General features: G+C 38.5%; 1 protein-coding gene across 1 annotated transcript in view; it reads right to left on the bottom strand.

Annotated features, from left to right (window-relative positions):
- Positions 1-13,353: 13,353 nt before the first annotated feature.
- Positions 13,354-19,829, bottom strand: part of CEP120 (centrosomal protein 120) — a 39,389-nt gene continuing 32,913 nt past the window's right edge. The window contains exons 19-20 of the mRNA XM_080573971.1: positions 16,132-16,277; positions 13,354-15,474 (exon numbers count right to left, since the gene is read on the bottom strand). Of these exons, the coding sequence (XP_080430097.1) occupies positions 15,234-15,474; positions 16,132-16,277 (387 nt within the window). The 3' untranslated portion in view covers positions 13,354-15,233. The remainder of the gene's footprint in view (positions 15,475-16,131; positions 16,278-19,829) is intronic.

Below are 19,829 nucleotides of genomic sequence, written 5' to 3'. Positions count from 1 at the left end.
TAAAAACCTACTCCTTCCCTCTAATGAAAGCTTGAGTTTGGTGCTGTATCTAACATTCACAAGAGCACATTCACCATGCTGTGAAAATAGAGACCTATTAACTGTGGAAGAAGTACCTTCTGCCAGAAGTCTCCAGGGAGACTCTCAGAAGTGCTGACATGGCTCAGATCAAGGGGTTTTCTATGAGAATTTCTTAAAATAACTCTGGGGAATCTCTGAAATCTTTCAGCTGGGTCCCTTTGGCTGTGACAGCTATTGTGCCAGCAGGAATTATTGCATACAGCTTATTTCTCTCCTACGCAGTTGCTCTGATAGGCCTGTTTAGCACCCGTTTGTTTCCCATCGTGATGACCCTTGGACCCAAGTTAGTAGAGGGAGACCTTACTGTACTGACAGCAATGCAATAGGATTTCTAATTTTTTCCTGTTGCAAGTCTGAACACTGCGCTGATGAAAGGCAATGTGTGGTTCCAGCCATGTAAAAAGAAGTCTTCTTTGTATTCACAGAGCAGTATGGGGAGAGGTGCCGCAGGCACCCTGCCAGTTTGACTTGTTGGGGTTTTATCCTATTCTTTCTATCTTGTTTTCCTGAAACTCTCTGCAAGGCACCAAACTAATAATAGGGTCTAAGGTGCAGATATTTGCACTTCTCCCACCTGACGAAGCACTACCTAGGCTGGCAGTGTAAGGCAGCCTGTCATCTATCAGCAGCAAGGCTGGCATTTCTTGGAGGGATGTAAAACACTGAGTGCCGTGTTTCATGCTAAGCTAGGTCTGCAAAATAAGCTCTATAAATGATAATGTTTTCACCAAGAGTGTCACCGAAGTATCTCAGGCTTTTCCCACTGACCACAGTCTAAATGGCCTTTCCAGGAACTGAAACAGGAGCCTGTGAGGAGTCAGCTCTCGAGCTGTAGATCGGACCCTGATGTCTGCTGTAGTCCGAGGCGAAGTCATTTAACCACTCATCCTCCACTCTTCTGCTGTAAAAATACCTCCTCTGACACCAGGCAAGCTGGAAAACGGCAGCAGGGTGAACTGTGCACTGCCAGCGTGAAGGAGCAGCAGAGGGCTTTGGAAACCAAGCCCCAGCCAGGGCTACTCTGCGGCACCCCTCAGCATCACCCCAGCACGGGGTTTTTAGGGAGAAGGTGCAAGGAAGCCATAACTAATCACTTCCCGCCCTGGGCACACAGTGCCTGGATGAGAAGGAAAAACTCAAGGTGGGAGCACCTTTCCACATGAGTAATCGACGCAGAGATGCATCCGACAATCTCTTAAAGCTGAAACCTTTCAGCCTAGCAAAGAATAGATGAGACTGCTCCAGTAACAGTCCCTGTGCTTAGAGCCAGCTGTGCACTTAAGTGCTTTCCTAAGTAATGGGTCTTAAGGAGGCTGATAGTGGTTAAAAGAGCCTCTTGCCAGTCACAAGCATATTCTGCTAGCACAGTATCTCTTCTCTTTTTGAAAAAAGGGAGATGTCTGACATTGAATGGAAGTTAGGTTTAAACTTCAGTGACAGGCTGACCAGCTGCCTGCTGTTTCATGCTTTAAAACAATTTGCATGCTTACCTGCAGTCCTATTTTTTAAAATTGATTCTTTCCCTAAAGGTATTCCCCACTCCCCCACCTCTTTTCTCTGCTCTGATTAACAATCATAGCATGATCTCATCAAGCACCGACAAGTATTGATGAGCTGTAGTATCATGAGGCTAATAAAGTGTGTTACCCAGTATTTTCTGGTGACACATAAAAAACTCCCTCTTGGAAGGTGCAAGAGACAGTATATAGCATAACATAACATAACAACATAACATATAAAGATAACATAACATGTATATATTATATAATATTATATATAAGGCTATATTAATGTTATATATAATATTATATACAGTACACCAGAAATGCCACCAGTGCAGCGCAGTGTGCCCACAAAAAAGGGCAGTGGAGAGGCAGGGTCAGGATGAGACAGGGTGTGGGAAGGAGGACCCTGCTGCCTCTGCAGCCGTGGTGGGGCTGGTGACAGGACTGGGGGTGTGCTTGGTGGGAGAACGAAAGCCCCAGGTATTGCTGTGCACCCATGCTGGAGCACTCCAAAAGCAGTACATGGCGTGTGCCACAGTCCTGCTGTCACTGCTGGCACTTTGCTGTCACTAGCGCAGAAGAACAATGTCCAGCCTTCGCCCTATGAGTCCATGGCTTTTGCAAGGATGGGTGGAAATGATCACTGGGCACTTGGTCAGTTAGCACACCTCCACTTTATGGCTGTGCCCTAAGCATGTGCCAGACATTCAGTAACAAGGCTAAAATGACCACCTTACTCCTGCTGCACAGAGCCTGCTCCTGGCCGTGGCAGGGCATGAGTGTAAAGCCCAGGAAAGCCATGTGCTTGGTAGAGCAGCATCAGCTGGCTGCTGGGAGAGAAGCCCCAGCCCTGGCTCTGCTGCTCCCCCTGACGCCTGGAAGCACCCTGCTGCCTCCGTGGGGCAGGGTGGAGGGGTGGTCCCCAGGGCTGGGGTGAGCATCCCTGGGCGATGTACTTGGGGGTGGCATGTGGGGTTCTGTGGCTGCCCCTCGCAGGCAGCCCCCAGCCTCTCCTTCCTTCCCGCACTTGTGAGTGTTGCCAAAGTGTGCCGATCCCAGAACTGTTGCTGTTGAGTGGAAGAGAGCCACAACACAGGGTCTTCCTGGGGCTACTCTATTAATGGAAGAAGGGAGAAAAAAAATCCAACAAGAGGTGTACCAACAAAGAAAATCCCTTTTCTAGCTATCAAGCCCTCCTTCCCCAACCTCTGTGAATGTCTCACCTCCTGCACAGGCTCCAAATATAAACTTTGCTCAGCACACTCAGGGTAATCTTTTCACATCATAAAACTTATAATCCTCCTAAAGTGGTTTCCTAGGGTTTGAGGTATAATGCACTTATCAAATAACTGAAACAAATAAATCAGCTTATTTAGGCTGTGGTCGGTGCATGTGTATCTCTGTGTACGCAGGGAGGAAGCCAGCGCCATACCAGCATTTGTATACATTACCAACAAAGCTGTCTGTGACAAGCTGTCCTCTGCACAACTAAATATTTAGCCACGTATCATAAGTAACTTCTTAAGTGATTAAGGCAAGAGGGTGCTCTGCATCCACGTCAGCGCAGGGGGACGGGGCAGTGTGGCCAGCCAGGCAGGAGGACGCTCCTGGGGACTACGGGGCATGTGGCCTTGGTGGCTGCCCACCACCACCCGCCTCTGCCCCGAAGATGGCTCCGACCAGGGTCCACGTGGCTGTCTTGAATATTTGTACAGAGTTCAAGTTTTCAAACATTTGTTGCTAGCTTTTATTGGTGTTAGAGCAAGGTTTATTTTTAACCGGGAATGTATTTATGGATTCCCGCAGCTGCATATTTTTTGCATGTTCAAAATTAAAACAATAAAGCAATTTCGTATTTAAGAACTATAGAATCTGTTCTTCCCATTTGCTATAAAATCATTGTTAATAATCTCAAAGCCCATTAGCTTATAAAGATCAACTTTAAATGACAACAAGCTAAAAATGTTATCCTAAGTTTGCTCCCTGTATGTTTTTCTGCCTGCACAATAAATGTTTCTTTAGCATCCAAACACCACCAGAACTGAACTCACCTAAAATATTGGGGTTGCCAGGGTATAGATACATCCATAACTAAGTATCTTTGGATTTGGTATTTTACCTAGGTAAACAGAGAAGGAAACCAGCCTGCTCTAGGGACAGGGTCAGTTTTGGAGTGTGGGGCTCCCTCCTCCTCCTGCTGCTTTCTGCCTGTTCCCCATGGCTCTCTGTGCCTGGCTTTTGCTCTCGGGGAGATGTTTCATTTCTTCTTTACTCCGAGGTGGAAACTTCAGAGGCAATCAGAGCCATTTTCAAGAATGCAAGTGTCATTTCTCTTTCAGCACGGGGGCAGGCAGAGGGGCCTGACAGCCTCTGTCCCACCATGATGGCACCTGGTGTATGAGGATGGGGGCTGCCCAGCGCACCCTCCCAGCTCCCAAAGGTCCCCTTCCCACTCCTGTGCCTCGCCAGCCCTCCCTTGGGTGCCTCGACCACCACCAAAGGGCAGGGACCCCTCAGCCACTGCTGAAAGTGCCCTCAGCCTGCAGCACTGCTCAGGCTGCCCTGGGGTTTGGCAGCGGCTCCTGTGCGGGGTGCAGCCTGCCCGAGCTGGGCCTGGTCAAAAACCCAGCCCTGGCTCTTCCTGTTGGAGGGGTTAGTTAGGTACACCCAGGTGCTACAGAAATAAACACATATGTTAAAATAATTAAATTAAAACTACAATAACAAAAAATGCCAGGAGTTATTTGTATTGCTCTGGTTTCAATGGCATGGACAAACTTTTAAAAACCCTGATTCCATGAACTGTTTCTAGGAGACTTTGTTACTTGCATCTGGGAGAGCAGAGTTGAGGAGGACAGTAGCACTGTCATCTTCTTTTCTAGAATATATTGGGTTAATAAGAAAATTAAAGCTCAAATAAATATTCACCAGAAAGTAATTTCAGTCTGTCATGGAAATAATCTACATTTATAAGTTATCTAAAGTAAAGTGAGCCATACTAGCCTCCAGCAGCTCTGAAACCATTATGAATTATTGAATAAGTCATCTTTTTTTTTATCGTTATTGACATAACAAATATATTTGCTTGAAAACATCCACAGCTGCATAGGCACAGAAGTATTTATGAGCCTGTGCTCTTTACAGCACTGTTTTACAGGGCACTGTCAGCTGCAGGGGGGAAATGGAGAGAGAGGAGATTTCACCTCTGATGTTCTTGCCAGCAGAAATGGTGCTTCAGTCACCTCATCTCTGCGGGCCCTTGTTTTCATGGCCCACAAAATAAAACAAAATAAAATAAAAATATCAAGGTGTAAAACATGTGCCTGGGTTTATTTTTTTGTTAATGGTTAATTCTTGGGCCACTATGAACTTTGGTCTTGCAAACTGAAATAATGCTTTTTGATAATGCAGAGCAGCTTAGGCTTTAAGATGCTACCAGGTCAGCTCTGGAAGCCATAAAAAAGAAATAAAAAAAAATCAGAAGCCTTGGGACTGGTGTCTACTGTCAAAGCAATGGGAAATACGTCAGGCAGCCTCGAAAATCTTCGCATGCAGCAGCTGAGGAGGTAGATGGTGCCTGCAGCCTCAGCAGAAGCTGCCACTGCCAGAAACGTTGGATGGGATCTCCAGTGTCATTGTGTGTGTTTCCCCAGAGGAAGATCAGCCTGAATTGCATCAAAATGTTGGAAAAAAATATGGCAATGGGAATTGCTGGGTGCAAGAGTGTGCCCACAAAAAAGAAAGTCAACTCAGTCCTGACTGGGCACACCCACTGACTGGGCAACCAGGACATCATGGTGGTGAAGCCCTGTCCCAGTGCCCAACGGGTGCCTGCGGCTGCAATCCTGGGGCCCGAGCACTGGCACCTTCTGGGAGACTTCAAACTCCCCTCTGGAAGATTAGGGGTGCAAAGCACTTGGGTAAAATCCTCCTTTTGCAGTAAATGCTGAGTTACATTTTTTTTCCTGTCTCCTTATGCAGTAAATACGTAAACAGTAATCTTTAATTTCCCATAAGTTAAAAAAATAAAATAATAAAAAAAAATTAGCCACTACTAGCTATGAATATGCAGGAACATATGCTATAAGCAAGAAGCAGCAACATAGTTTAAAGAGTGCTTCTCCCTGGAATGCAAGCCCAGACAAAGATTTAACCTTTTTTTTTTTTTTCTTTTTTCTTTTTCTTTTTTTTTTTTTTTTTTAAATTCAAGTCTGGTGGAGCAACATTGAAAACAAATCAGCCTTTATTCAAGTGTGAAAATTAAGGCATAAATTGCTGGCTGCTTAGCTCTCAAAACAATGTCACATTACAAGAAATGTGATATTTTGAAGAGAAACAGGAAAAAATTTATCAAAGTTTTTGTTATTGTTGAATTATCCTCCTGCTTGATCTACTAGCTATAGATACTTGGTGTCTGCTTAAGTGCTTTCCATTCTTCCCATAAGCAAATTCTGGTTGAAGACTATATATCATTTTACTCTTGATCACTGCTAGTCTCAGTACCTCATTACAGCAGAGCACTTTTTGAAACTGAGCTATAGCCCAGATAAATGATTGTATAAAGTTTTAAATAAACATACAACATTTATGTTATGTTGTTTCACAGGGATGATTTATAGTCATTTTCTTCTTCCAGTCCTGAGCTCTGGACATAAAAGACACTGAGCTCTCTGCTGTTTATCCAAGCTAAATCCTCTGTTTGTTCTGCATAAGCGTTCTTGATTCTTTAATATATTGCAGGCTTTAGCTTCAGGTTTATTCCCTCTGGGATGGTGGAATTAGATACATTAACTGACAAAGATAAGGTACGGACATTGTAGCTTAATAGCCATTAAAATAGATACTGCGATAACAAAAATGGAGCTAGAAAAGGGAGTTGAGGTTGCAATATTTTAAAAACATATATTTATGGGTCTTAGATGAATAAATGCAAGATTTCAAAAATGTCTGTAAGGAAAGCTCCAAATTACAGTGGGATTTTGTTTGCTTGGTTTTTATTTCATAAGAGAATCAGAAATGAAAGATACTATGAGCCAGGTTGTGTTGCCTCTCATGTTCCCAAAGACAATTTTGCTGCTGCTTCTTAAAATGACATTATGTAATCTGGATGCTAAGCCACTGAAATACAGCTCTGTACAACAGAAGAAAATCAAGAAAGTGCAGTAAGATAAAGCAAACCTTTCCGCCTTAAGAAAAACTGGGCGGATTCTCCTAACTGTGTTCCCTCTTTCATCTGCGTATTTAAATACACATATATATGTTCAAATCGCATGGGGTAATCTATTTACTTCATACTGTTATTATTCACAATAGACCTTGTTCCTCCGTAAGAAAACAACACCAAATGCCTGTTTTCTCTTCTCTTGTGAGTTCAAATAAAACAAATTTTGAACCAAGCCCACTGAAAGTTGCTTTGTAGTTTATTTGATTCGGTATTCATTTGCAAACTGGTATAAAAACACAGTGATTAAAGACCTGATGCTTAACACACAAGAAAGATTTTAAGAATTATAGCAATTAACGTGACATATCCTAAGTCATCTCTTACCATAGTGTAAAAGTTAAGCTAAGATTTTAGAGGCCCTAAATGGACTTGATTTTTTTTTTAAGTCAGGATTAACTGGTGTATGAGTAACAGACTGGGTGCTTTCACTGCCAAAAATTATCTAACTAGAAGTTTGAGTCTGGCAGTATAAACAGCAGCCCTGCCTGTACTTATACAAGCTTGTTATTTTGTGGTACACAAGTTGGTATGTTGTTCATGCTCTGTAACAGATTGCATTCCATAAAGCATGAAATGCGTTTTTATCTGAAACTGGAGTGGTAAAATAAGCAGCAAGCAAAATAAAGACATGGGCAGTCATTTATTTATTTATTTATTCTACAAGCATTTATTAAAGCTAAGATACTTTCCTTCTATAGTGGTGAGACATTTCCAGGAGTGATGGTGCAGATGTTATGAATAATCTATTCAGTAAGTAAGAAATGAAGTGAAAAAAAAAAATCCCTTCCCAAAACGCCTCAGATGTTTGTGAAAGACTACTGTTAATGCATGAAAACTGCTTTTAAAACAAACTCACAAGACTTATTTTTTTGGAGATGCTGATTTTTTTTTAAATGATCTGATCGAGATTGCTTTCAGTACAATATATATAAAATGACACACGTAAGTCTCTGCATATTACCTAATATACATATATTGCCATTCATCATAAGCAAACCATCCCAATTAATTTGTTTGCTGGTGAAATCTGCCTCTCTCTTCATTGTGCATACGGGTGATAGAATGGAAGAAAAAGGGGAAGAGTCAAAAATGACAAAAAAAATCAGCAACTTGTTGCTATGCAGGCAGATGTAGAGGTTTTACAAACAGCAACAGCAGTGGCTTTTCCCCGTGATGGCAAGCGCAGTGGAGCAAAGGTGCTGCTTCCTCCTCCTGCTCTCTGTGGCCCAGTGCCCCCCGAGTTCTCATGCTGAGCTCCAGACCTGGATGGGGACCTTGCAACCACCTCATGGGCACAGCTACATTTGGCACCGGTGTGGGGGTGTCCTGCTCAGCTGCAGCCAACTGCTTTCACAGCACTTGAGAGCTGCCTTGTGAAGAGTTGGCTTCCCCCCACCTTCAAGACTCATCTCCAACAATATCTGTCATGTTGGTTAGGATAATAGGGATTTGCTTTTATTAGTATTTCAATACTAATAAGTCAGGAAATGATTTTCCTATAAAAGTATTCACTAAAACCCTTGCAATTACTTATCTGCTCAATATACGGGACATGGCAAACAATGCCTGACCTTTTCCATACATCTGTAACAACCAAGCATTAACTAGCGGTTCATCAAAACATCAGAGTAACAAATAGCAATCTTCATCCTACCAATATGGTACTGCCCCACACCAGATACAGCCTTGTCCATGGTCGGCCCAAAACTCCACGTTTTTTGCACTTTTTTCTGCCCCCTCCCTCCCCAGCTGATTTTATTTTATTCATCTCTTAAAGTGGTTAACTCAGCCTTGAGAGGCATCAGCCCTGGACTAACTTAGCTTCTTTAACATAGAAATTAGTCATAAATAAGAAATATTTTTTTTTGCCTTTTTTTCTTTCCTGAAATGTTTTGAATTAGTTCATAATTAGCTAGAAAAATGAAAGATACTGATATATCTACTAAGAGCAGAGTTAGAGAACATAAATAATTTCTACTTATTTGATGAAGAAATATCTTGCTAGAAGCTAGTAACTACCCCTTTCAGGGCATTAGGTGAGTATCCAGCACAGCATACAATCTGAGTTTAAAGCAGTTTGTGAACCACTTACATAGAAAAACTCTCCCCTTTTCTCATATTGTTGTTTGAGCAATTGAGGCACAGAGCCCTCTCTACAACCAAGATGGGCAGAGAAACCATGCATTGTGTACCCAACCTTCAGTCTGCCCCTTCACACAAGTGGTTCAGGAAGGATTTTGCAATATTGCATGAATTACTGCTACATGTGCACTGCTTAGTCCTTATGCTGTTGTGCAAAGACAATGCATTCTAAGATGTCCTCTTGCTAAGGCTACCTATTTCTGCTTATAGTTATTACATGCCATGTGCATTGATGATAATATACATAAATGAAATAGGAGTAAGTGGCATAAATGTATTCATTCTGGAATGATCAAACTTTTGGCTCATTTTAGTGATTTGTTGTACATATACAATAAGGAAGTACAGTCATGGAGTCAAAAAAAATGCAGCTGTTCTGCAGCACATGGTAGGATGGGGCAAGTAAAAGTCACTGCAGATGTGTACAAGCACGCTGTTGATGAGTCCAAGTTTTTCCATGAAGAGCAGTGCCCGCTCATGGAGGTACACACACCTATGGAGATATACCTACTAATTCCTTGGGGGCAGTGGCATGGTCTTGCTTTTTGACATCCTGCTTTTTTTTTTCCTCATTTTTTTGGGGTTATTAACTCCATTTCTTCAGTGGAATAATTGGATTATAATCAGAATAATCAGGATAAATAAATCAGTAAGGAAGAATGCATAAAGCAACATATGCATGCACATTCAGGAAAAGTGCAGTCAAAAATGTTATTGCTGTGGAAGTGTCAAAAATGTTAAACAGTCTAAACAACAGATCCTCAAGGTTGCTTGAATGATTCCTAGAAAAGCAAGTGGTCTCAGTGGTTTACACCAAATATGCACTAATAATCATGAAAACATATCAGCAGTATTGGCTTAGTATACTAGCTATAAAAGCAAACCATTAAATTGTCTGACTTACTTGGAAGAGAAGGTGCATGTCAACTTCATGCCTGAGTAGGACTCAACCTTCAGGCATATCTCTGATTATAAAGCAAATAAGGGCTTACAGTGCCTTTCAGCCCTTGTCTGTATCATCTATTGTATTATAATCTCATTGCCAAAAATAGCCTTCTCAGGTGAAAACACTGATGGTATGCGTTCTTGTATAACTAATGTCTCTTAGTGAGACCTATAAAAATTCTTTTCTGTACCTCCAGAAACAAAACAAAAAAAATCCCCTCACTTATGCTAAGCTATTAAAGGAACACAAAAATGTTGAAGACTTACCATTACCTCATAAACCTAAATTCTATAAAACATTTATTAGCTTGATTGCCTGCTCATCTTAAAACCTGATAATTTAATTTTGCTGCCCTAATCATTTAGGTTTAGGTTGGAAGGGGCCTTAAAGATCACCTACTTCCCCTGCCATAGGCAAGGACACCTCCCACCAGACCAGGTTGCACCAGACCAGGTTGCCCAAAGGCCCATCCAGCCTGGTCTTGAACAATTACAGGGATAGGGCATCCACAACTTCCCTGGGCAGCCTGTGCCAGTGCCTCACCACCTTCAGAGTAGGGTATTTCTTCCTTACATGCAATTTTTTCCTCTTTCAGTTTACCCTCATTCAGTTTAAAGCCATTACCCCTTGTCCTATCACTACACTTCCTGATAAAAGGTCCCTCCCCAGCTTTCCTGGAGATCCCCCGGTAGTGACAGTAAGTCCCAGTCCTCTCTGAAAATAATTTTACAGTTTTCTCACAGTACAGCTAAAGCTATGAGCAATGTACAATAGCTGTTTAAACAGCATTAGGCTGTGGGCCATGTTCTACTCTCTCTGCCACGAGTAAGCCCACTTCTAAATATGGATGCCACATTACTTTGTCAATAGTTATGTCCCAGTAACTGCATCAAAACCCTATCAGTCAAACATTTTGTAACACTACACTTCCATAATGATCCACTTGCTATGTATATTGTTAGAACAAAACTTTTTGTTGCAATACATAAATTGTTTAAAATGCTGTCAAACTACTACAAGGATTTCACTTGAGGAAATAAAAAAAAGTACTGGACTACAAAGTAGTGGGTGCCATTTTTCCAGAAGCATTATTAATGAGGATTTAGTCTTTGGTGATGGGGAACTACAGGCTGTAGCATTTCTTAAGAACAGAAAATAACTGTACTTGCAAGAATTCAATTACTCTACATTAAAGCCGCCATGGGGTTACTGTACATCAGAAAGTCAGTAAATTATTTTTCTACAAATTAGTCTCTCAAAGTTGACTTTTTTCTTTCTATTCTGAATGCCAAACTCCTGACTGCTTCTCCACCACAGAGACTTCATATCTGGATAGCCGACATCTGTAAAAACATTTCTAATGAAAACACTACTAATACAACCCCCTGGAGAAACAAATGAAATGAGATCTAAGTATGCAGCCGCCTTTCTACAGTTCTGTCTTTAACAATAGTGAGGCTAGTGCTTCCTATCCAAGCCTTGACACAGGTCACGATCATTTAGGCACAGTAGTAGCAAAATAAATAATTCTGTAAATATGTAATAACTGGTATAAATACTTCAGTAGCACTTAGAAGATGTGATAAAGGACTTCCGTCTTTAGCTGTGCATTAAGGTTTATCTCAGTGGATGGAAGGGAGAAGTATTTAAATTGCACTGAAGGAGAGCTACGGACTGAATACTTGAAAGCTCAGTGCCAGACATAACATTGCTTCTTTTCCACAACAGCAGTTTATAAAGTGTGTTAGTGTTGAAAGTGTTGGATAACTGCTAAAATGTTATAACAAATAGTTACAGCTTCCCCCCAAAATACAATATACTGGAAAGATCAATCATATAACTACATATTTTAATAAACTAGCTTCAAAGCAAAACATTTTTCTTGTTTCTGTGATTTGTCAGATTTTTCCTCAACGCATTTCACTGCTTGAGTAACAAAAAATTTAGACACAAGTTTTTCAATAAATAGACTAATAATTTAAAGGTGAAAAAGGTTGGTTTCAAATAAATGATTCTCAAAGCCTTAGTTAATGTTCCATATGAAGGTTCTTAAGTAGAAATGTGTAGATTTGCTGCTTTGCTTTCAATTCTGCATCAAGTAATTAGAGTTAACTCCGGTAGTAAAGACCAGTAATACCTGGAAGTCCACACCACTGTAACTAGTCATATAACTCGTTATAGCACCTGAAGAGGCAGGTGGGGGATCCTTTGACTTCGGATTAACATAACCAGTGTTTCTAGATATCCTCATTTTCAGATGGGCTAATGATTTGTCTTTAAGAGACTGGATTTGGACAAACATGGGAAATAATTCAGTCCTGAAGTCTCCTTATTCAGACAAAATTGAAAATTGTGTGCCTGAATAATAAGAATGATGAAAGCTTAAATTAATTCATCAACAGAACAACCCTTCTTTCCCCTGCTACCCCATTTATTAATTTTTATGGGCATTTGAGTTTACACAAAGATATTAGTAAAATTATTTATTATGAAATAATTTCATCCACTTCCCCAGTGAAATCTGGCTGCATCAAAATTAATGGTACGAATCTGTCAGAATGCCAGCAGGACCTAACTGTTGCTCCTCTTCCCATCCCCTTTCTTTAATGAATATGGAACCAAGACTGAAACTGAAGAAAATTGAAGACAGTTTCCAGTAGGATGCTGGATAAATTAAAATATGCTTGTTACCTCATGCATCTGTTTCAAATGGTATTATTCTTGCCATGAAGGAGATTAAAGTAACAATTAAGGGTTGGTTTTTTTTTTTTGATAAAAGTGGTACATAGTCATTCCACTGAATTGTTATAATGCTTAAAATGGCTCTGTAGCAATAAAAAGCCAAATGGAATTCAATGTAAAAATAAAAAAGCCATACCGAGCTCCCCTCTGCTATATATATCTACTACAAATATAGTTTTCTAGACTACTTTAGATGGTTAGATGGAAGCACTTCAACTTTTTCCTGCAAAAGTTACATCAAAACATCAAGCCTAAAGTATTAGGATGAGAAAGTGTACAATACAAACAATGAATACAACGACTAATAGCTGTATAACCAAAAAAATCTAAATTTAAAGCTTAGAAAACTCATGCTTCTAATCCTGTAATTACTGATCTTTTAGGGGACAAAGTGGACCCAAACAGCTTTAAATAGCAGGCTTATAAATATATTTTTAAAAGAAAGTGATGTAATAAGTATTTTACTAAATACTCTGGTTTTTACTAAGTATTCTGTTTTACTAGAAAAACTACAATTAGAAGTTTTTTTAAACCTTACAGCAGCATGACTGCTGTTTTCTTTACAAACCATGAAAAAGATTAGAAATTCAAAAATGAAATTAACTTCGAAAATCAACTTCTCAACTTTATGGCTTCAAGCACTAAAGACTGACTTATTACCTATATTAATAAACAAAGTTTTTGTTCAAATACATAGTTGAAAAAACACAAAATCATTAGTAATAAAAATCTGAGTTTTATTTAATAACATAAGACCTGAAAAGTTATAGAATGTTAGTTCAAAAATATCACCAATTATGAAAATTGTTAGTAAACAACCTTTAAGATCTTTAAGTCTAACGCACCCCCCAGCGTTTCAAAAAGAAACTGCACTTCTAGCACATCAGCAAGCATTTGAAGAATGTCTTGAGCAAGTCTTCCTATCAATATAGAAGCCCTCCTGATTCATTTACCATAATTGCATATGATCATGCATCATTGATAAGTCACAACAAAAAAATGTATAAAATTGCATGTTATGGATTTGTACTGGATTTATGAAGACATTATTTCTTTTACCAGTAGAGTAGGATCTTTTTAAGCACGCTAATTTGAAAAAATATAGGTGTGCAAGGCAATACAAAAGCATTTTTTAAGAAGTCTGACACTGATAATCAGTAATTCCTTATAGAATCTGATATCTGAGTTTATATGGCTAGTTCAAAACTTTATAGGCCCTAAATAACAATTTATTTAGCAGGAGATAAGCCCACGGTAGGGAGCAAGAGAAACGACACACTTAGGGGCAAAGTCAGATGCAATGTTAAGTCTATTTTCTATATAATTCATACCATACAAAACAGGAAGGCAATACATATACAGCCATGTCTATAGATGTTCATAGATTTTATGTAAATTTTTTTTTGCATGGGAATTATTATGCTTTGGATGAACAAAGATACCTAAGACTTTTTCAATACTTTTTCAAACATTGTACCAACAGGACAGACAAAAATCCCCATTGAAAAGACAGTGTTGTACGTTTATATAATTAACTAGATCCACATGAATGATTTTAAAATAACTGACACAGAATGAAGTTTGGAAAAAAAACAGCTATTTCAACTGATTATGCACATACTAACACTTCTTGTTGAGTTCTGTTGTGGTATTCAACACCCTGAGGCTATCTTTTTCATACTTCATCAAGTACTACATAAAATTTAAGTGGCAATGAGAAAACATGCATTGAAATATACGTTAAGGAATCATAAAATGACCAGGTCTTGATTAAGGAAAAAGTCTTTACTTAGAAAAGCTTCCTTATGCAAGTGTTCAACATTTGAGGTACTAATTCAGTGAATTTATGTATCTTTTGTTTTGAGGGATGAATATAATTCATGTTTATTCCTGAACCAGGGCTTTACCCTCCTGGATTCACCCTTACAGGCTTATGTGCAAAACTGCTAGGACAAAGGGACTTTCATCCTGTACAATTCATACTAGTTACTTAATATTTCAATCAGTTTCATAAGGTTTGAGTTTTCTTCTCCATTTAAAACCTTGACTCTTGAAAGAGTATTAACTACAGAACTTGCTATCTTAACTACAGTTACCAAAGCAAAGGTTGATTACCTTGTGATTTAATAGAAAGTGACGTGTCAAGTTCAAGTGATGCATTTTTGGTCAGAATTAAGAATTCTATCAGGGAAAACAGCTAATGTGATTTTTTCCTACTATAGCTGAAGACCCCTTTTTACAAAAATTTAAATAAGTTATGACTGTATTGACCAAAAAGCTTAGAAAAATTATAAAAAATATTAAAAATAAACCTAGGCACGGTGGTACAAAGAGGTAGAAAACATTTCAGAGGAAAATACACAAGATAAATATATTTACATATTTATATGAGTATAAAAACATTAAAAACAGCCACTCCCTGTAAAACTCACAACTGTGCTTAACATCATGAATTGCAAATATTTACCTTGACTTCAAAAATGCCTAAAAATGTGCAAAATTTAAGCATGACTATACATTTTTGCAGAAGGTGGTTTAAAAATCAGTTACTCTGTTCAAGTTTAGGCTCTTTTAAACAGCTTTTTGTATGCTTTTATCTAGTGGTATTCCTTTTTGCAATAGCTTCTCTGATTTGACGATCAAGTTCACTTACAATATGGTCTTCATGATTATAGACGCCTGTTCTCAACAAGGTATCCCTCTCCTCTATCAGACGAGAGAGATAATCATCCATGTTCTCATTTAATTTTCTAGAATGAGGACTATCCACTCTACCGGCAGAATTATCTCTAACGTCTTGCAATTGCTTTCTCTCTTCTTCTTGTTGCTTTAGTCTGGCATTAATAAAATGGAAGGTAAGAGGATGACTGTTAAAAACTGCTTTGATTTTCAGACGAAATAATACATTAAGTGAAGTACTTAGTAAAATAAGGAAATCTGTAACAAATACCTTCTCTGTAGTAAAATTATGGGAAAACTATAAATGAAAGACATTGTAATATAATAGCTACAATTTGAAAACGCTATTTTTTTTTATTCTGCATATGTAACATATAGTAATTGCAATCAAAGCTCATATTTTGATAATGCCAATACCACTCAAGCTACAAGGTTTCAGTGTACAGAATCACTGCAGACAGCCATTGGAGACAACACTACACAGATTTAGAATTTTAATGTATTCAAAATATGGATAGTATCTGTTTTTTTTTTTTAATCCCTTAATGCAGTTCTCCCTAGAACTGAAGATTCAAAAGAGAAAGAAGAAAAGATGCCTAGCATCATACACCTATGTTAGCTTAAAAAACAGTGTGGCCTTACACATAGATTTTCTATAATACAGTACTGTTGAATTTTATAGATGTGCCATCTTTAGCTAAGGGACACTAAAACGTGTTCTTTTACTGGACTGACAGCCAATTATAGTCTTGATTTAACTGAACCTTCTCTTATTCTGAGGCAGAAAGGGAGTCTTACAAGTGCTTTAATACCTGTTAAGTTCATTTCTGATATCCTCCAGCTCTTGTCGGTCTGTTTTCCCCAGCTCTTTTTCTTCTGCTGCCAAATAGCGCAACCTCATATGCTCCAGCTCTTGTTGCTGCTTTTTAAGGCGAGCCATTGCACTTTCTTGTTCACGCTTATGGGTGAAAGGATAAAAACATAACTTGGTTGACATGTCAAAGTGCTAATTATAGTGACACAATCAAAACTTCAGGAATGAAATCACAACAATTAGGTCTCTAGTAGCAGTAGAAAGATGTTAAACAGGATGTCTTTAGCTGTGATAGTAGCATTATAGCATATATATGTCTATAATGCTTGCAGCATTATAGACATTAAAAACTGCAGTAAACCTGTCCATGCTGGAGCAGCTGAAGCCCAGTCACAGATATCTTTCCATTAATGAAGTAACAAAGAGGGACAAACCTTTACAAATACTGGCTTAAGCTTGTTTACATAAAACTTATTTGTGAAATTGCTGAAGATATATAGCAAAAGAGTCTCAGTATTACATGTTATGTTTTTATATAAATTAATAATATGATTTATATAGATTATACCATGCATGACAAAATGGTAAGTAGCTGCATAAAATCCCAATATTGGCCCCCACAAGGCCTAGTATCAAAGCTTCAAGACTTGCTGAAGTTGCAATTCATGTTTAAGCCTTGAACTCCTAAAATTCTGGTGAGATTTCCTTTTAGAGTTTTCCAGCTCTATGCAAAGCCTTAGGTAACTTATTCAGGGGATATAATCCAACTAACCCCTCTAAAGGTTTATTTGGTTCTAAATTTACTTTCTGTTTTAGTGACTTGTATAGAGCCGCAAAACTAGAGCTGTAGTCCACTTCCACTCTGACATTGAAGTCTCTGAATGACAAGCATGTTCCTTTCTCCACTTGTTTTCCTCCCAGTCATTTTCCGTATGACCTCCTGTGCTAACTCAACACAATCAGTCTTACACTCAATGAAACAGAAAGCCTGAGGGTAAGTGGCATTTGTTCTTGTAGTTAAAAAAACAAAGTAGGAGGTTACACAAACATCCTGGATGTGGACATACTGAGAAGTGTGAGCTTACCTTTGTAATTTTGAAATCACTTTCATCTGAAATATTTGACTGTTAATACAATGTTTTATATTTATTACAGCAGCAAAAAGACAACTGTTTTATGTGTGAATATATTCATTATACAGCCAACCTAATAATTTCTGGAGGAATCTAATCCTTGATTTCAACCAGTTTTCTGAATCTCAGTCCCAGGCATCTTACTTATTATCATTAAGTAATAAAATCCAAATTTCACAAGGAGTTGATATAAACAAAAGCTCTAATTGTTCATTGTTCATGTGAGCAGCCAATGTGTTACAGAAGTACTTGTACAAGATTACATGTAATCATAGCACCCGACTACGAAGTATTTTAATAAAAATTAAATGCTATTACTTCAGTGACACAGACCAAAATGACTGCAGAACAATTTGCTAAGGGGATACATAATATAAAACCAGAAGCAGGAATCCTGCCAAGACTCTACAGCTGATAGATGGCTGAAGTATAAAAAAAGCACTTGGAAGAGATAAGACCATTGTCCTTCCTCCCTCATCAAGAGTTCATTACAAAAGAACATTACCATGTGAGAGGCATTTTTTCTGTGGGACAGGTTTGAAGAGCAGGCTAAAATTGAAGTAAAATAGGTTTAAGTAAAATAGGTTTTAGAACACGAACCAACAAATGTGTATAGCAAATTGTAAGAAATCACTATAGCCAACTGATATTTATTCAAGAGTTCTAGGGAAATCCAAACAAAGTATAAGGGAAATTGGAGGTGTAATCTATCACTAAAACTGGTATTGACACCCCAAGAACAACCACCCTCCATCCTATTCCTCCCAACACTCCCCCCCCCCCCCCTTTTTTTTTATAGAATGGAATAAAACTACTCCTTCCTCCTGCTCTAAGGCATTAGGAATAATGGGGATCTACCACTAAGACTTACTTCCACAGTGAAGAAATTGGTTGATAAAGAAATTGGTTGAAAACACAACTAAAACAAAACTAGCAGGATGCATGGATACAGTAGAAAAAATGAATCCAGCTTTCGTAAAAAAAGTCACATTTCCAACTTCTCTTAAGACACAAAAACAAAACAACAAGCAAACCACAAAACTAAACTGTCAGCAAGGAAGTCCTCTCATTCCCTTGGATTACTCATAGGTTAAGACCAGAGCAAGGACAGGACTTGATCATTTCCACAGCAGGTAGAAGGTGACAGTGGAATGCACAAGAACCTGTTCTTCGATATACTTGGTGATATGGCTGCCTCATTTATATGTTATTCTCTGGTTTCCAAATATCTGGATAGGCAACAGATTCCAGGAAATAAAGCCAAATTTCAAGTATACAGTGGGCTAAGAGTGATGTAAATGCTAAATGCTGGTAGTAAGATCAAATGCTGATCGTTATGTATGCTCAAATAGATTGTTATAAAAACGGAAGTTGCAGTACAACTAATTTATAGAATACAGACAGCATATCTGATTACCCTGGTTGTGTGAAGTATAGAAATACGAGAACAGATCAATATTTACTTGAAGACCATCACTGTTCTTGGTGCTTTCACTAGATCCAAGTTAAACTGTCATCCTTTTCAAAATGGAAAAAATTAACATATAGCCAGCCACATTTCAGAAAAAAAAGTGTTCAGATTAAATTTTCAGTTTCGTGCCTTTTTTTTTTTTTTTTTAGGGATTAGAGTACATTAAAACTCTACACTGTTCTATTTAAAATTCTACTCAAAACTATATTTAATCACAGAAGAATTGTTGCATTGTACGTATAGATTAAGCCTAGAAATTTCTATTTGTCTGTCTCTATAGGTAAAGAATCTAGTAATTTGGTCTGCTGACCAGCTACTTTTCTTGACTGGATGGTAAGTCTGAAGAAACTTGTTCTACATAATCCTGTTTTAGATACAGTATAGACTGCATAAACAAAATTCAAAAGCAGAATTTGAATGTCTGATACAGCTGGGTTTTCCTGTTGGCATCATCTAAGAGTGGTGAGAATCTTGGAAGCCACATAACAGATTATGTGAGAATGCAATTTACAACAAACTACATCATGCAGAGGAAGAAATCCACACCACTGTGGAGCACTCATCTTACATGAAGTCAGAAATCCAGATCTACAGAAAAAAGGAGATTTAAGGAGTTTTAACGGCCATCATCTCCTTTTCTAGCCCTTATCTACACTGATTTATAGATATGATTAGCTTCAGTCCACTGAATTGTTGCAGATTGAGAAAAGGATGATTTTTTTTTTTGAAAAAGAAATCTTGCCCTGCAGCTCAGTTAATACATGCTCTAATTGCTCCTAGTTTTAAACTAGGTCTACCATCATAGGAAGCTAGGTGTTAATGGGAGATTGTCAATCATATCCTGAAAGTTAAATACTTCAAGACTAATGCAGAGTAACACTCATTAGCACAAGACGTCAACAGGCCAGGACAAAATGGCATCCTTGCCTACTTTTTAAACAGATTATAATGAGGTACATAATATACACAAATCAAACAGCTGTGACCATACTGAACTGAAGTATTCTAACCCAGTCCTTCAGTTTGTAGAATATTACTCAGATCTCATAATGTAAAGTTTTGAAAGTGTTCCTACAGTTGCAATTTCAGAGT

This window comes from Anser brachyrhynchus, assembly GCF_964034855.1.
Source record: "Anser brachyrhynchus genome assembly, chromosome: Z".
NCBI lineage: Eukaryota > Metazoa > Chordata > Aves > Anseriformes > Anatidae > Anser > Anser brachyrhynchus.
This window is presented reverse-complemented; position numbering and strand designations above follow the sequence as displayed.